General features: G+C 48.5%; 1 protein-coding gene across 1 annotated transcript; it reads left to right on the forward strand.

Moving 5' to 3' along the window:
- The first annotated feature begins 812 nt into the window (after positions 1–812).
- Positions 813–11973, forward strand: Abcf3 (ATP binding cassette subfamily F member 3). The gene is made up of 21 exons (XM_090343064.1): positions 813–984; positions 1193–1340; positions 1481–1560; positions 2212–2258; positions 2481–2578; positions 2672–2794; positions 2968–3234; positions 3505–3585; positions 3674–3733; positions 3833–3889; positions 4002–4024; positions 4122–4177; positions 4293–4493; positions 4598–4674; positions 9287–9331; positions 9416–9548; positions 10640–10728; positions 10835–10926; positions 11110–11242; positions 11338–11425; positions 11506–11973. Exons 1-21 carry the CDS (start codon positions 912–914, stop codon positions 11662–11664), a joined length of 2130 nt encoding a protein of 709 aa, XP_090199190.1. The 5' UTR covers positions 813–911; the 3' UTR covers positions 11665–11973.
- The last annotated feature ends 3208 nt before the right edge of the window (positions 11974–15181 follow it).

The raw sequence follows: 15181 nt of genomic DNA on the forward strand, positions 1-15181 counted from the left end.
TGTTGCTGTTTCATCCACAATTCCTACGAAATGGTTATTAGATCTGGAGAGAGGTTCGATGTTGGGACCGGTTCCTCATTGTGGCAATGCTTAATGCCAGTGGATGAATAAAGCAGGCAGAAGGATCGTGAGTTTCAGGGGATGTAGGTGTCAATTTTAGAACGGAGTTGCAAGATCTTTCGCCTTAAGCATTCGGTGAAGGCAATCGGTTGGGGGCTCCTTACGCCCATCAGTGTGTACGCCTGCTTTGGGTGTAGATAGAGAATTACCAGCGAGTTGGGGCCCTAACGACAGCGAGAACTGATGGCACAGTTCTCAGTGGCTGGCTGGCTGCAGTGCCAGGAACCGCGAAGAGCGCTGGGCTACGGTTGTGAGCCAGGCTGAAACGAAGTGGGCTCAGAGGCGGACGCAGAAGACGGAGGCCCACGCGAGGGTGCAGGGGCTGGGGTGAGTCAGCACAGCTCCCCGAGGCCTCCGAATTGACCGCTAGGCGTGTCGGGCGGGCGCACCTCCGGGAAGGCCTGAACGCTACCAAACTGCTACGTCAGCTTCGGAGTAGGGAGGCTCCCGGACCACCCTTGCCCAGCTGGACAAGCCTTGCCTGCCCCGCCCCTCCCGGCTCCGGAGCTCCACCTCCGGAAGCAGCGAGTACTGCACGTGTGGCTAACCTTCCACCCAGTTCGCCACGCAGGCGCAAGAGGGAGCAACTCGGGCTGGACTCCGAGCTGCGCGTGCGCAAGGTTTCTCCATTCTCCTTCGCCACGCCCTCGGGCTTCGAGCACTCTGCTCCTGTCTTACGTCACCGTTACGCATGCGCTTTGGGAGCAGGGGCGCGTTTTCGGAGGAAAGACAGGGGGCGGCCTTAATCCGAGATCTCACGGCGTCTGCGCCGACGAGGTCCGGGCTGGAACATGGCGACTTGCGCCGAAATCCTGCGGAGCGAGTTCCCCGAAATTGACGGACAGGTCTTCGACTACGTGACTGGTGAGCCAAACCGAATTAACGTGTTAGGGAGGCCAAAGCGATGGCGAGGGGAAAGTCTAAGGATTGGTGCAGCCAGGTCTCCCCTCTGTGTGACCTCTCGTCCCGAGGGCCGGTCACGGCTGGAGCCCCGGTTGGGGCGTCCGGGCTCTGAAACTGCTTGTTTGTCCACCTTACCCGGTATCTTCCCCGCCCTGCCGCGCCCCGCCAGGCGTCTTGCACAGCGGCAGCGCGGACTTCGAGTCTGTGGATGACCTGGTGGAAGCTGTGGGGGAACTGTTGCAAGAGGTGTCTGGGGACAGCAAAGATGACGCGGGCATCCGAGCCGTGTGCCAGCGCATGTACAACACTCTGCGCCTGTGAGTGCTCCGGTGTGAGACTGAGGGAGGCGAAGGGGGGCGAACGGCCCGGAGACAAGCTAGGAGGGACGGGCCGACACGTCTGATGGACGTAGACCTCTTCTTCCACTCCTAACTGCCTTCTATCCCCACCCGTTTAGGGCTGAGCCACCGAGCCAGGGAAACAGCCAGGTGCTTTTGGACGCCCCCATTCAGTTGTCTAAGATAACAGAAAACTACGGTGAGAGGAGACAGAACTAACTGACTTTTGCCTCCACTGCCCCTCTGCATCTCGGGACAAGTGTAGGAGCTAGTTGACATGTTTATGAGGGCAAGAGGAGCCTGTGATGAAAAGAGTAGAGTTGGAGGATTCTCCAAGCTTTGGGGTATGGGATGGAAGAGCTTGGGCATTGGAGCTGGGTAAACTTTGTTTCATTCCTCACTCTTGTAACTTTCTAACCAACAGCATGATTTTGTAGGAGTTTAAGTGTTTTAACATCTATGCCTTTGTGAGAGGGTTTTTTTTGTTGTTGTTTTTGTTTTTTCTTTTTTCTTTTTTTTTTTTTTTTGCCAGTTGGGAGGCTTGAATTCAGGGCCTGAGCACTATTCCTGAGCCTCTCTGTGCTCAAGGCTAGCTCTATGCCATTTGAGCCAAAGCAATACTTCTAACCTTTTCTGTTTATGTGGTGCTTCATATAGGCTAAGCAAGCACTCTACCACTAAGCCACATTCCCATCCCTGAGAGTTTAATTTTTAAGTCAAAGACAATACTCCCAGGATTATAACAACTTTCTTGAAAATTTTGTGTCTATAACTGGTTCTTATTGGTTACTCAAAATATTAGTTTCCCTTCCCTCAGGGAGAAGGTGACTGCTTTTCTTCTCGCTTACAGACTGTGACACCAAACTTCCAGGACTGCTAAAGAGAGAACAGTCCTCGGTGAGGAGCAGAAAGCCTGGGGGCTGTGACTGTGATGGGTGTGGGAGTTGACTGTAAATGTTGGAGTATCTTTGGGGAGGGATTTATGATCATGTCTTTCCTTGAATCTTTGAGTCTGGTCATCCTGGGTAAGTTGTGAGGAGTTAAAGTGCTCTCTCTCTCTCGGGACTCCTTCCCATGCCTGTACCTCAGGTAAAGTGGTTATGTTTGGAATTCACTTAGACAGTGAATGCAAAGAAGTTAGAGAAGGCTGAGGCTCGACTGAAGGCAAAACAGGAGAAACGATCCGAGAAGGACACATTGAAGACCAGCAGCCCTCTGTGAGTTTGGAAAGAATGGCTTAGGAGACAGAACTGTCTGCTGGGCCCAGAGAGTGGAATCCCTAAAATCCACCCATTTTTCCCCTTTAATAGAGTCTTGGAAGAGGCATCAGCTAGCCAGGCAGGCAGCAGAAAGGAGAATCGGTTGGAATCATCTGGCAAGAACAAGTCCTATGATGTGCGGATTGAGAACTTTGATGTATCTTTTGGTGATAGGTGAGAAAATGGTGGGGAGGGTCAGGCAGAGGTGTCGTGGGCATGATTTTTCTTTTTCCAATTAAGGGAGAATCTGGATCGCTGAAAGGAAGCTAAATCAATGTTAGGAGCTATTGTGAAATTGCCACAAGCCTTTTTCTAAAGCATCTTTGCTTTCCTTTCTGTCTCTGCAGAGTACTGCTGGCTGGAGCAGATGTGAACCTGGCGTGGGGCCGCCGCTATGGGCTGGTAGGACGGAATGGGCTGGGGAAGACCACGCTACTGAAGATGCTGGCCACCCGGAGCCTGCGGGTTCCAGCCCACATTTCCCTGCTGCATGTAGAGCAGGAGGTTGCTGGAGACGACACCCCAGCCCTGCAGAGTGTGCTGGAGAGCGATAGCATGAGAGAGGACCTGCTGCGGCGGGAGAGGGAGCTCAGCAGCCAGATTGCTGCTGGCAGGTAGGGGTTCTCGACTGGGGAGTACCAAGCAGTACAATTGATATGAAAGTCCTTGGGACCATTAGAGCTTGGAACTGGGTTCTGTGGGACTCCAAAGCCCTCATTCTTCACACAACATCCATTGCTTTCACTGTTTCAAGTGCCTCTTTTCTGTACTCTGTTCTTATCCTAACAACAAGGGAACCAGTGACCTGCTTTCCACCTGCATAGATACAAAACATCTTCCTCCTAGACTGTCCCAACTTAAGGCTGGTTGCTTTCTCTCTCCAGGGCAGAGGGCTCCGAAGCTGCACAGCTGGCAGAAATCTATGCCAAACTGGAAGAGATTGAGGCTGACAAGGCACCTGCGAGGTATTTAAAAGGTCCCTTTCCTCCATCGCATTTCATTTTCTCTCTTCTGAACTATTCTAACTGGATTCTTCAATCTCTTCATTCCTAGGGCATCAGTCATTCTTGCTGGGCTTGGCTTTACACCAAAAATGCAGCAGCAGCCTACCAGGTGAGTGAGTCTTGGCATTCTCATTGGCCTTAAACACTGTTGCCTCTGCCCCTGCTTGCCCTGATACATGCCCACCCCTGCATTTCTGTCTGTCTGTAGGGAGTTCTCAGGTGGCTGGAGGATGAGACTGGCTCTGGCCCGAGCCCTGTTTGCTAGGTGAGTCTCATGGCGCTGTATCTGGGGCCTTTTGGGTAATGGGCTTTGGCTTTGTGCACGTGACAGTAAGCCACCGACCTGAAACCTCACACTACATTCCTCTTTCTCATAGGCCAGATCTCCTGCTTTTAGATGGTGAGTTTGAAACAGTGCACCCTGACTTGGGAGGAGCGGAATTCCTAATTCTCTAGGCCTTTGATCCCAAGTATGTGCTCCCCAACTTTCTCTCCAGAACCTACAAACATGCTGGATGTAAGGGCTATTTTGTGGCTGGAGAATTACCTGCAGGTGAGTTTGGGGAGAAGCTGTGGAGTAGGTTCTAGGAAAGTCTACCTCCGTGACATTTGGGGGCCCAGGAGTTGATTGCCCTCTCAAACGAGCCTGGTCTCCTGTGACTCCACAGACGTGGCCCTCCACAATCTTAGTTGTCTCTCATGACCGCAACTTCTTGAATGCCATCGCCACAGACATCATCCACTTGCACAGCCAGCGGCTAGATGGCTACCGGGGAGACTTTGAGACCTTCATCAAGAGCAAGCAGGAGCGCTTGCTCAACCAGCAGCGGGAATATGAGGCACAGCAGCAGTATCGCCAGCACATCCAGGTATGGGGAGAGTCAAGGATGAGAGTTGCATCCTGTGGGCTGTCAAACAGGGGTAGGGAGAGCTTGACCAGGGCCTCCTCTTCCTCCTCCTCCTCCTCCTCCAGGTTTTCATTGACCGGTTTCGTTACAATGCCAACAGGGCCTCTCAAGTACAGAGTAAACTCAAGATGCTGGAGAAGCTGTGAGTACATGGCCTTGGCCCCGACCTGCTCCCTTTATCTTCTTCCCTCGTTTTGCAAGCTACTGTTTGCCCTTCCAGAATGGGAGGGAGCCTGGCATCCTCCTCTGGTTTCCTCCCCTGTAGGAAAGGGGAAGAAGTGGGGAAGGTTACTCTTGGAGGGTTAATTTGGCCTAGGCCTAGACAACTACTTACTCTTTTTTGGGGTGGGGTGGGAGGGGTTGCGCAGTACTGGGGCTTGAACTCAGGGTCTGGGTACTGCCCTCGGAAAATTTTTGCTCGAGGTTAGCACTCTATCATTTGAACCACAGTGCCACTTCTGACTTTTTCTGTATATGTGGAATTGAACCCAGGACTTCATGCATAGTAGGTGAGCACTTTGCCATGAGGCTATGCTTCCAGCACTCCCCTCCCCTTTTTTTTGGTCACTGGGCTTGAACTTGGGCCTGCGGGCTGACATTGATCTCTTCAGCTCAAGGCCAGTGCTCTATGACTTTGAGCCACACCACCACGTCTGGTGATTAATTGGAGACAAGAGTCTCAAGGACTTTCATGCCCATCTGGACCCTCAGGTCTAGGATCAGAGGCGTGAGCCACTGCTGCCTGCCTGGCTTTTATCTTAAAAACAGAATCATTTAGCATCTTTGATGTCTAGCATTTTTTCAGGTTCATCCAAGTTGTAGCATGCATCGGCATCAATACTTCATTTGTTTCTTGTGCTGAATAACAGTCTGTTGTCATTTTATAGCATTTTGTATATTAATCATCTAGTAATGGACATTATGTTATTTTCCATTTTGATTTATGGTAATATGTTGCTGTGAGCCTTTATAAATGTAAGAGTTTTTGTTTCAAATGAGTACATACCTAGGAGTTGCTGGCTTACATAGTAATCTCTGTTCGACTTTTTTGAACATCCGCCAGGTTTTTTGTTCCTTGCTTCTTTGAGTCAGTCTTCCTTGGGAACGCAGCCTCCTGCCTCTGCACTTGGGATTGTAGGCAGTACCACCCTGCCTGTCAGACCGCTCTGTTGCTTGTTTGGTTTTTCTGTTTTGCTTTTTTGGGTTCCTTACTTTCCTTCTTCTCACCTTCTCTTTTCTTTTTCCCTTCTTTCTTTTCCCTTCTCTCCCTCCTCTCCTATCTTCTTCCTTTCTTTTCCCTTTCTCATTTCTCCCCTCTCCTTTCCTCTTCTTTTCTCCTCTCCTCTTCCCTTTCCCTCTCACAAGCTAGTCTCAGATTTTAAATTTTCCTGCCAAGTGCTAATGTTACAGGCTTATGTACCTTCTGCTCCTGACATTTATTTTTTAATTTTATCTGTCCCGATAGGTATAAGGTAATACTGTGGTCTTGCTTTCTATTTCTTTTGTTGGACCTGGGGCTTGAACTCAGGGCCTAAGCACTGTCCTTGGGCTTTGTCAGGACTAACACTCTACCACTTGAGCTCACCTCTTGCAGCTTTTTCTGTGTGTATGATACTGAGGAATCAAACCTGGGTCTTTGTGCATGCTAGGCAAACACTCTATCATTAAGCCATGTTCCCAGCCTTAAAGCAACCTTTCTAAAAGTTTGGGAGGGAAATTAGATTGGTAAGGCTTAAAAACTTTATGACATAAAAAATAAATAAATAAAAACTTTATGACATGAGGCTAGGGCGGTGGCTCACGCTGTAATCCTAGCTACTCAGGAGGCTGAGATCTGAGGATCAAGGTTCAAAGACAGCCCGGGCACAAAAGGACCCGAGGCTCTATTTCCAATTAACCTTTAGAAAACTAGACATGGGGTTTGGCTCAAGGGTAGGGACAACACCCAGGCCCAGGAATAGGATGGTAGCCTTGAGCTAAAAATAAAAAGCTCAGGGACAGTGCCCAGGCTGAGTTCAAGCCCCCGGCCCATAAAAACAAAAGCCATCTTTTGTTTATAAATTTGGATTTTTTTGTTGTTTTGAGATAGGGTCGTACTATAAAACCCTTAGGCTTGCCTCAACCTTCTATGTATCCCATAGAGAGAAATAATGATCCTGTTGCCTCAGCTTCAGTTGTATTTATTTGTATTTTGCCAGCCCTGGGGCTGGCTGCTAAGAATTTAACTCAAGTCCTAAGCAAGGCCTCTACTTCTGAGCCATACCTCTACCCATAATGAAATTATTTTTCAGTGGGGCGTGGTAGCATAGAGCTGTAATCTCTATTACAGGTTGCGGCTTAGGCTCCATAGTAGTTTCCATGCAAACATAGGTTGCATAATGCGACCCTCTCTTAGGCCGGAAGTTCAGCCTAGTGGTGGAGTGCTTGCCTAGCATGCATGGAGACCCGGGTTTGATTCCACAGAACCACATACATAGAAAAAAGCTGGAAGGGGCCGGGAGTTTGGCCTAGTGGTAGAGTGCTTGCCTAGCATGCATGAAGACCCGGGTTCAATTCCTCGGTACCACATACATTGAAAAAAGCTGGAAGTGGTGCTGAGGCTCAAGTGGTAGAGTGCTAAGCCTTGAGAAAGTCCAAGGACAGTGCTCAGGCCCTGAGCTGAAGCCCAGGACTGGCAAAAAGCAACAACATGCCTGTAATCCTAGCTACTCCAGAGACTGACATCTGAGGATCATGGTTCAAAGCCAGCCCACCAGGAAAGTCTGTGAGACTCTGATCTCCAGTTAGCCACCAAAAAACCAGAAGTAGCACTGTGGCTCAAAGTAGTAGAGTACTAGCCTTGAGCAAAAAGAGCTAAGAGATAATACCCAGGTGCTGAGTTCAAGCCCATGACAAAAAAAAAAAAATCAATGGGCCAGGAATTCGGCCTAGTGGTAGAATGCTTGCCTAGCATGAACAAAGTCCTGGGTTCAACTCCTCGGTACTACATACATAGAAAAGCCAAAAGTGGTGCTGTGGCTCAAGTGGTAGAGCTTTCACCTTGAGAAAGCCCAAGGACAGTGCTCAGGCCCTGAGTTCAGTCCCCAGTATTGGCAAGCAAGCAAGCAAGCAAATAAATAAATGAATAAATAAATAAATAAATAAAGTTACTCAGGAGACTGAGACCTGAGCAAATCTGAGCAAGAAAGTCCATGAGAGGGCCCAGATTTGGCCTACTGGTAGAGTGCTTGCTTAGCATGCACAAAGACCCCAGTTAGATTCCTCAGTACCACATACACAGAAAAAGCCAGAAGTGGTGCTGAGGGTTAAGTGGTAGAGCTCTAGCCTTGAGAAAATCCCAAGGACAGTGCGCAGGTCCTGAGCTCAAGCCCAGGACTGGCCAAAAAAAAAAAACAAAAGAAAGAAAGAAAGAAAGTAAGTCCATGAGATTCTTATATAGAAGTAACCAGCTGAAAGCAAAATGTAGTAGACTACCAACCTTGAGTGAGAAAGCTAAGGAAGACAGGTGGTTCTGAGTTCAAACCCCAGCACTGGCATCAAAAAGAAAAAAAGAAATTACAGGTGCCAGTGTTTCTCCTCTATAACCCCAGTTACTTAAGAAGCTGGGATCTGAGGATCAAATTTCAGAGCCAACCCTGCAGACACACTGGACAGTCTCTGTTACTCAGCAACAAGCTGGAACTGTTAGGACTGAGGGATAGCTCAGTTCCACTTACCACTTGATACAGTGCCACTCGTGAGTAAAAAAGTTGGGCAAGGAAGGGCCAAGAGTGTGACCTACTGATAGGAGTGTTTACCTAGCATGCACAAAGCCCTGGATTCTATTCCTTGGTACCACGTGCACAATAAAACCCAGAAGTAATGCTGTGGCTCAAGTGGTAAAGTTCTAGCCTTAAGAAAGTTCAGGGGGCCGGGAGTTTGGCCTAGTGGTTAAAGTGCTTGCCTAGCATGCACGAAGACCTGGGTTCGATTCCTTGGTACCACATACATAGCAAAAAGCCGGAAGTGGTGCTGAGGCTCAAGTGGTAGAGCTCTAGCCTTGAGAAAGTCCAAGGACAGTGCTCAGGCCCTGAGCTCAAGCCCAGGACTGGCAAAAAAAAAAAAAAAAAAAAAAAAAAGAAAGTTCAAGGATAGTGCCAAGGCCTTGAGTTCAAGCCCCAGGACTGGCAGACAGACAGACAGACAGATTGAGCAAGAATGTGAGACCTGGGAACCAGGTTGGGGTGGCTTATGCCTATATTCCTAGCTATTCAGGAGGCTGAGATTTGAAAATCATGGCTCATAGCCAGCCCAGACACAAAAGTCCATGAGATTCTTATTTCCAATTAACCACCAGAAAACTGAAAGTGGTGCTGTGGCTTAAAATGGTAGAGCACTATTGAGCTGAAGAGCCTAGGGACAGTGCCTAGGTCTTGAGTTCAAGCCCCATGACTGACCAAAAGAAAAAAAAAAGAATGTGAGAACTGAGGTTAGGAATGTGGCTTAGTGGTAGAGTGCAGGAAGCCCTGGGTTTGATTCCTCCAGACCCCATAGGCAGAAAAAGCTGGAAATGGCACTGTGGGTCAAGAGGCAGAGCACTAACCTTGAACAAAGTGTCCAAGGACAGTGCCCAGGCCCTGAGTTCAAACCCCAGGACTGGCATAAAAAAGAAAAGAATGTGAGAATCTGAGTTCAAGCTTCAGTATCAGCACACACACACACACAATTTAAGACATGAAACCCAGTGCATCCTGTCTTCTTATCTCTCCCCTCAGACCTGAGCTGAAGCCTGTGGACAAAGAATCTGAGGTTGTGATGAAGTGAGTACTAAGCCAGAGGGCAGGTAGGGAGCCTCTTTTTTTTCTGACCAACCCTGGCATGCTCCTCACTTGGACCTCTTACAGGTTCCCCGATGGGTTTGAGAAGTTCTCACCGCCAATTCTGCAGCTAGATGAAGTGGATTTCTACTACGATCCTAAACACGTCATCTTCAGTCATCTGTCTGTCTCTGCTGACCTTGAGTCTCGGATATGTGTGGTATGGTTACTGTTTCTCTCTTAACTGTGTGCTAGGAGTCTTCCACTCCAACCAGTGTGGATTGGACCCAAGCCTGAGGACATGGAGGGAGGAGGTACACAGGCATCTATGTGCTGCTCCTACCCCAGTGCTCTAGCCTCACAGGGCTGCCCTTGGGAATGCAAACACTGGCATTCAGCATTTTATGAGGACTTAGAATATTTTACCTTAGTGAACTCTGTTCTGAGTTATCTCAACAATGAAACATTGAAGTAAGAGCACAAGTTTCAAGGTCAATGTTTAGGTTTAGATCCTATCTGCAGGATTGTCTAACTTGGTACCGGTGGTTTCCTTTTCTAATAAAGAATGGTAATACCTCCCTCACTTGGTTATGGGACAAGTAAATTCTGAACACTTAGGAAGTACTCACTTATTGTTACCTTTATGGTATTTTTGTTTGCTTGCTTTTTTTGTCTGTCATGGGGCTTCAGCTTGGGGCCTGCACACTGTCCTGAGCTCTTTTTTTGCTAAAGGCTAGTGCTCTACCACTTTGAGCCATAGTTCCACTTCTGGTTTTCTGGTGGTTAATTGGAGATAAGTCTCATGGACTTTTTTGCCTCAATTGGCTTCAAACTGTAATCATCAGATCTCAGCCTTTCTGAGTTGTTAGAGTTGCAGGTGTGAGCCACCAGCCTATGGCCCTTTTTGTTTTTCTTCACCAGTCAATGTATTCTTCCTTTCTTTTTATTTATTTTGTGTGTGTTTATGAGTGTTTGGACTAGGGCTTGAACTTGGCCCAGGGCACTGTCTCTTACCTTTTTTGTTCAAGGCTAGCAAGTAGAACCTAGCAAGAAGAGCCACAGCTCTTCTTTGGGCTTTTTGGTGGTTAATTTCAGTTGAGTCTCAGACTCCTGCCAGGGCTGACTTGCAAGCATGGTTCTCAGACCGCAGCCTGGTGAGTAGCTAGGATTACAGTTATACTAGACTCTTCTAGGCAGATTTTCTTCTTTGCTTAGGAGTTGTCAAGACACCTGGGACCCCTATCTCCTCTCCTTCCCTCCATTGTTCCACACATTTGTACACACTCATTAACACGCTCATGCTTCTTATAGGTTGGGGAGAATGGGGCTGGGAAGTCTACCATGTTAAAGCTGCTTATGGGGGACCTGGCACCTGTCAGAGGCATCAGACACGCCCACAGGTAAGGTGCCCCACCAAGCACACTCACACATCCTGACTCACACCACCTACAGTGAGGAATGTAGACTCTCAGACTCAGTGCCTTCTAACCGCATCTTTGCATGTAGGAATCTGAAGATTGGCTATTTCAGCCAACACCACGTAGAGCAGCTGGACCTGAACGTCAGTGCTGTAGAACTGCTTGCACGCAAGTTTCCCGGTGCGTCAGGGATTTGGGTTGAAGCAGGAGGGCTGAGGATGACCCCTGCAGCCAGTCGGGTCTTGGGTTGGTATGGAGCAGCCTGCCCCAATCTAGTGGTGAGGACATGAGCATTTGGAGGAAGGGCTGCAGAAAAGGGAGGGAGTTGGACCAAGATCTCATCTAATTTTCGGGCTTTTCCAGGGCGGCCTGAGGAGGAGTATCGCCACCAGCTGGGTCGCTACGGAGTCTCTGGAGAACTGGCCATGCGCCCTGTTGCCAGCTTGTCTGGAGGCCAGAAGAGCCGTGTAGCCTTTGCACAGATGACCATGCCTTGGTGAGTCCTCGATTCCCAGAGTTCTTGCCCTTCCATTTCCCCTTCTTGCCCTCTAGATCCCATAACTGCCAACCTGCCTATGTTCTGCCTTCCAGCCCCAATTTCTATATCCTGGATGAACCCACAAACCATCTGGACATGGAGACAATTGAAGCTCTGGGTCGCGCTCTGAACAATTTCAAGGTGAGTTGGCCTTTGCACTGCTCATGGTGGGCCCAGGCACTCCTGGTACTCCTGCACACTGGAGCTCTCCTGTCTTACAGGGTGGCGTGATTCTCGTGTCCCATGATGAACGCTTTATCCGGCTGGTGTGCAAGGAGCTGTGGGTGTGTGAAGGAGGCGGCGTCACCCGGGTGGAAGGGGGATTTGACCAGTACCGTGCCCTTCTCCAGGAACAGTTCCGCCGAGAGGGCTTCCTCTAGGGCCGCCAGGTTAATGAGGACTGTGCCCAGGACATGGACTGGTCTGCAGACCCCTGGGCCCACCGCATAGGCAAATGACTCCAGGCCATGGACTTCCCCTACTTGGGGACAGCCTTATTCCCACATCTCTTCCTGTCAACTGGAGCAGTCCTCTACACACTGTGGGAGCCCCATCTAAGGGTCTATGAGGACTGTGTCCCAGGGGAAGGGGCTGGGGGGTGCCTTCCCTCTGGAGTTGTAAATTCCCTCCACTGCCCCATCTAACTGGGCCCCATGTGGCTGCTATGTAAATTAAATCTTCCCTGCATCTTCCTGGCTACATCTCTGATCTTCCCTGAGCAGGGAAGCCGACTGTTGAGGGTCAGGGGCTCTGGGATGGGCATTTTCCTGTGATGCTTGTGTCCTTTACAAGTGGAGGAGCTTTGCCCCTGGGAGGAGACATCCTCAAGGCTGCTAAGATCTCCAGGTCATTTCTCTGTGAATTAAGGTGAGCTGGGGAGTGGGAATACGGAGGTGATTTATTTCCTAGCCAGAGTTCCAGCCCAGCTGATGGGCATTGGGCTTTATCTGTCAGCCCCAATACTTTGGATGTTGACCTGCTTCTGGAATGTGGCCTCACATGGAGTATACCCAACTGCTTTCTCTGGGTCAAGGAGGAATTTGACGGATCTCCACGCTCCCCTGCTTCTTTCATGTGGACCCTCAGAACTCAAGAGAAGCCATCTCTCTCCCCATTTTGCTTGAGTGCTTTTGTGTTGTTTTTCCTGAAGCCATGTAATTCTCCCAGAGGTGGAGAATTAAGCACAGAATCTAATGGGAAGAAATAGGCATTTTGTTTTCAGACTAAGCAATCTTTTTTTTTTTTGCCAGTCCTGAGCTTGAGCTCAGGGCCTGAGCACTGTCCTTGGACTTTCTCAACACTAGAGCTCTACCACTTGAGCCTCAGGCACCACTTCTGGCTTTTTTCTATGTATGTGGTACCAAGGAATCAAACCTGGGTCTTTGTGTATGCTAGGCAAACACTCTACCACTAGGCCCAAACTAAGCAATCTTAAAGAGGGGAAATGAAGTGCAATTGCATGTGCTTGAAGTCCCAGCTGTTTGGAAAACTGAGGCAGAAAGGTCATTTAGCTCCAGGAGTTCTAGAATAAGCCTTGGCCGCAGAGTAAGACCATGCCTCTTTTCAAAAAGAAGGAGGTGCATGTCACTGATCAAAAGCAGTAAGAATTTACCCTCTTGGTTCTCACCTTCCCTACCCCCCACCCCCAGCCATGGGGCTTGAACTCTGGGCCTGGGTGGTGTCCCTGAGCTCTTCAGCTCGAGGCCAGCACTCTACCACTTTGGACCACAGCACTACTTCCAGTTTTTCTGGTGGTTAATTGGACATAAGAGTCTCTTGGAGGGCCGGGAGTTTGGCCTTGTGGTTAAAGTGCTTGCCTAGCATGCATGAAGACCCGGGTTCGATTCCTTGGTACCACATACATAGAAAAAAAAAGCCGGAAGTGGTGCTGAGGCTCAAGTGGTAGAGCTCTAGCCTTGAGAAAGTCCAAGGACATTGCTCAGGCCCTGAGCTCAAGCCCAGGACTGGCAAAAAAAAAAAAAAAAAAAAAAAAAAAAAGAGTCTCTTGGAGTTTAGGCTCATTTATAAATGTTCTTTCTCAAGGATTTAGCTGCTGTATATGATTGGTAGGGGAAAGATATTAAGATGGAGACCTACTTTGTTGTCAGTAACAGCAAAGAAACTAGAATCAACAGAATGAACTTGGTACCTGTTTGGAAATTCTAGTCATAAAAAAGCTCAATCCAGCCAGGGGTGGGGGTGGCTCGCACCTGTAATCCTAGCTACTCAGGAGGCTGAGATCTGAGGATCAAGGTTCAAAGCCAGCCTGGGCACAAAAGGACCTGAGACTCTTTAATTAACCTCTAAAAAATGGGAAGTGTAGGTTGGCTCAAAGGTAGGGTGGTAGCCTTGAGCTAAAGAGCTCAGGGACAATGCCCAGGCCCATGGGTAGGGTGGTAGCTTTGAGCTGAAGAGCTCAGGAATCAGCACCCAGGCCGAGTTCAAGCCCCATGACCCACAAAAAATAAGTGCACAACCAAGAGGCAGTTTTGCCTAGTGGTAAGTGCTTGCCCAGCATGCATGAAGCCCTGGGTTCAATTCCCTGGTACCACATACATAAAAAAAAGCTGGAAATGGTGTTGTGGCTCAAGTGGCCTTTCTCTAGCCTTGAGAAAGCCTAAGGACAGCAATCAGACCCTGAGTTCAAGCCCAGGGACTGGCCAAAAAAAAACAAAAAACACCAAGAAACTGAGCTGCTCTCTATATTGTGGTATATAAAAAGCTGGTAGAGAGACTTGTCTGGGCATAAAATTGTGTTTAGCTAGCTTTCCATTACTCTGACAAAATACTCTCAAAATTAGTCCTTAAACAAGGACAGATTTATTTGCATTCATGGTTTCACAGGTTCCATTCCATAGTAACTTGGTTCCATTGCTTGTGGGCTCTGGTAAGGGAGAACCAAATGACGAGGGCATATATAAAGATCCTAAACTCCCCTCAAAACCTTGAAGTCCATCCTATTTCAAGTTTCTGTGACCTGCCAGTACATGAAGCGAGAGCCCCACCTCTGAACATTGTCAAAGTTGGGATCACCCCAGCCCCTACATGTCGTGGGCCAGTACAGGAGAGCCTGCTTGTAGGAACACAGGAGACTGCCTCGAATCCACTAGATTATATGAAGTGAGGCACTGTAATGATACGAATAGGTCATGCCCAGTCAGTAATTCTAGGTTTCTATTTCCTTTATGTTAAATCAGTGAATAGTTAGGCTGCACTATACATAGAAAGAGCTTTGAAACCCTAAATTAGAGTAAATAATTCTCCACCCTGTGGCATTTTTAACACTGAGAAAGGCTATCACAAACCATCTAGTTGGTTTTTTCTTATTATTTTGGGGGTTGGGACTTCAACTTGGCCATGGCATTGTTTTGTTTTGTTTTTGCTCAAGGCCAGTGCTCTACCTAGAACATGAGCAACAACTCCACTTCCGGCCTTTTGGTGGTTAATTAGAGATATGAGGCTCCAGGATTTTCCTGCTCAGACTGGCTTTCAATCCATGATCTTATCTCAGCCTCCTGAATCGCTGCTATTGCAGGCATGAGCCACCGGTTTCTGGCTGCTTTTCTGGTTATTTCTGTGAACCCTGGAAATTGAACTCCTGGTCTGAGCACTCAACAGTTCCTGAGCTCTTTTGCTTAAGGATAGTGCTCTAACTTCAGGCCATAGCTCCATTTCTAGCTTTTTGGTGATAAATTGACAATAAAACATAACTACCTGGCTAGCATCCAACTTCATCTCAGGCTTCTCAGATCTCAGCCTCCTGAGAATCAGGTGAGAATCACGAGTGCTGGTACTATCTAGTTTTTACCTTTATTATCTTTTCATTGGTTAAGGACCTTGAACTCTGGGCTAGTGTTCAGGCTGAAGGTTAGAACTCTAACACTATGAGCCACAGGA

This window comes from Megascapheus bottae, chromosome 1, assembly GCF_031878675.1.
Source record: "Megascapheus bottae isolate mThoBot1 chromosome 1, mThoBot2.hap1, whole genome shotgun sequence".
Lineage (NCBI taxonomy): Eukaryota > Metazoa > Chordata > Mammalia > Rodentia > Geomyidae > Megascapheus > Megascapheus bottae.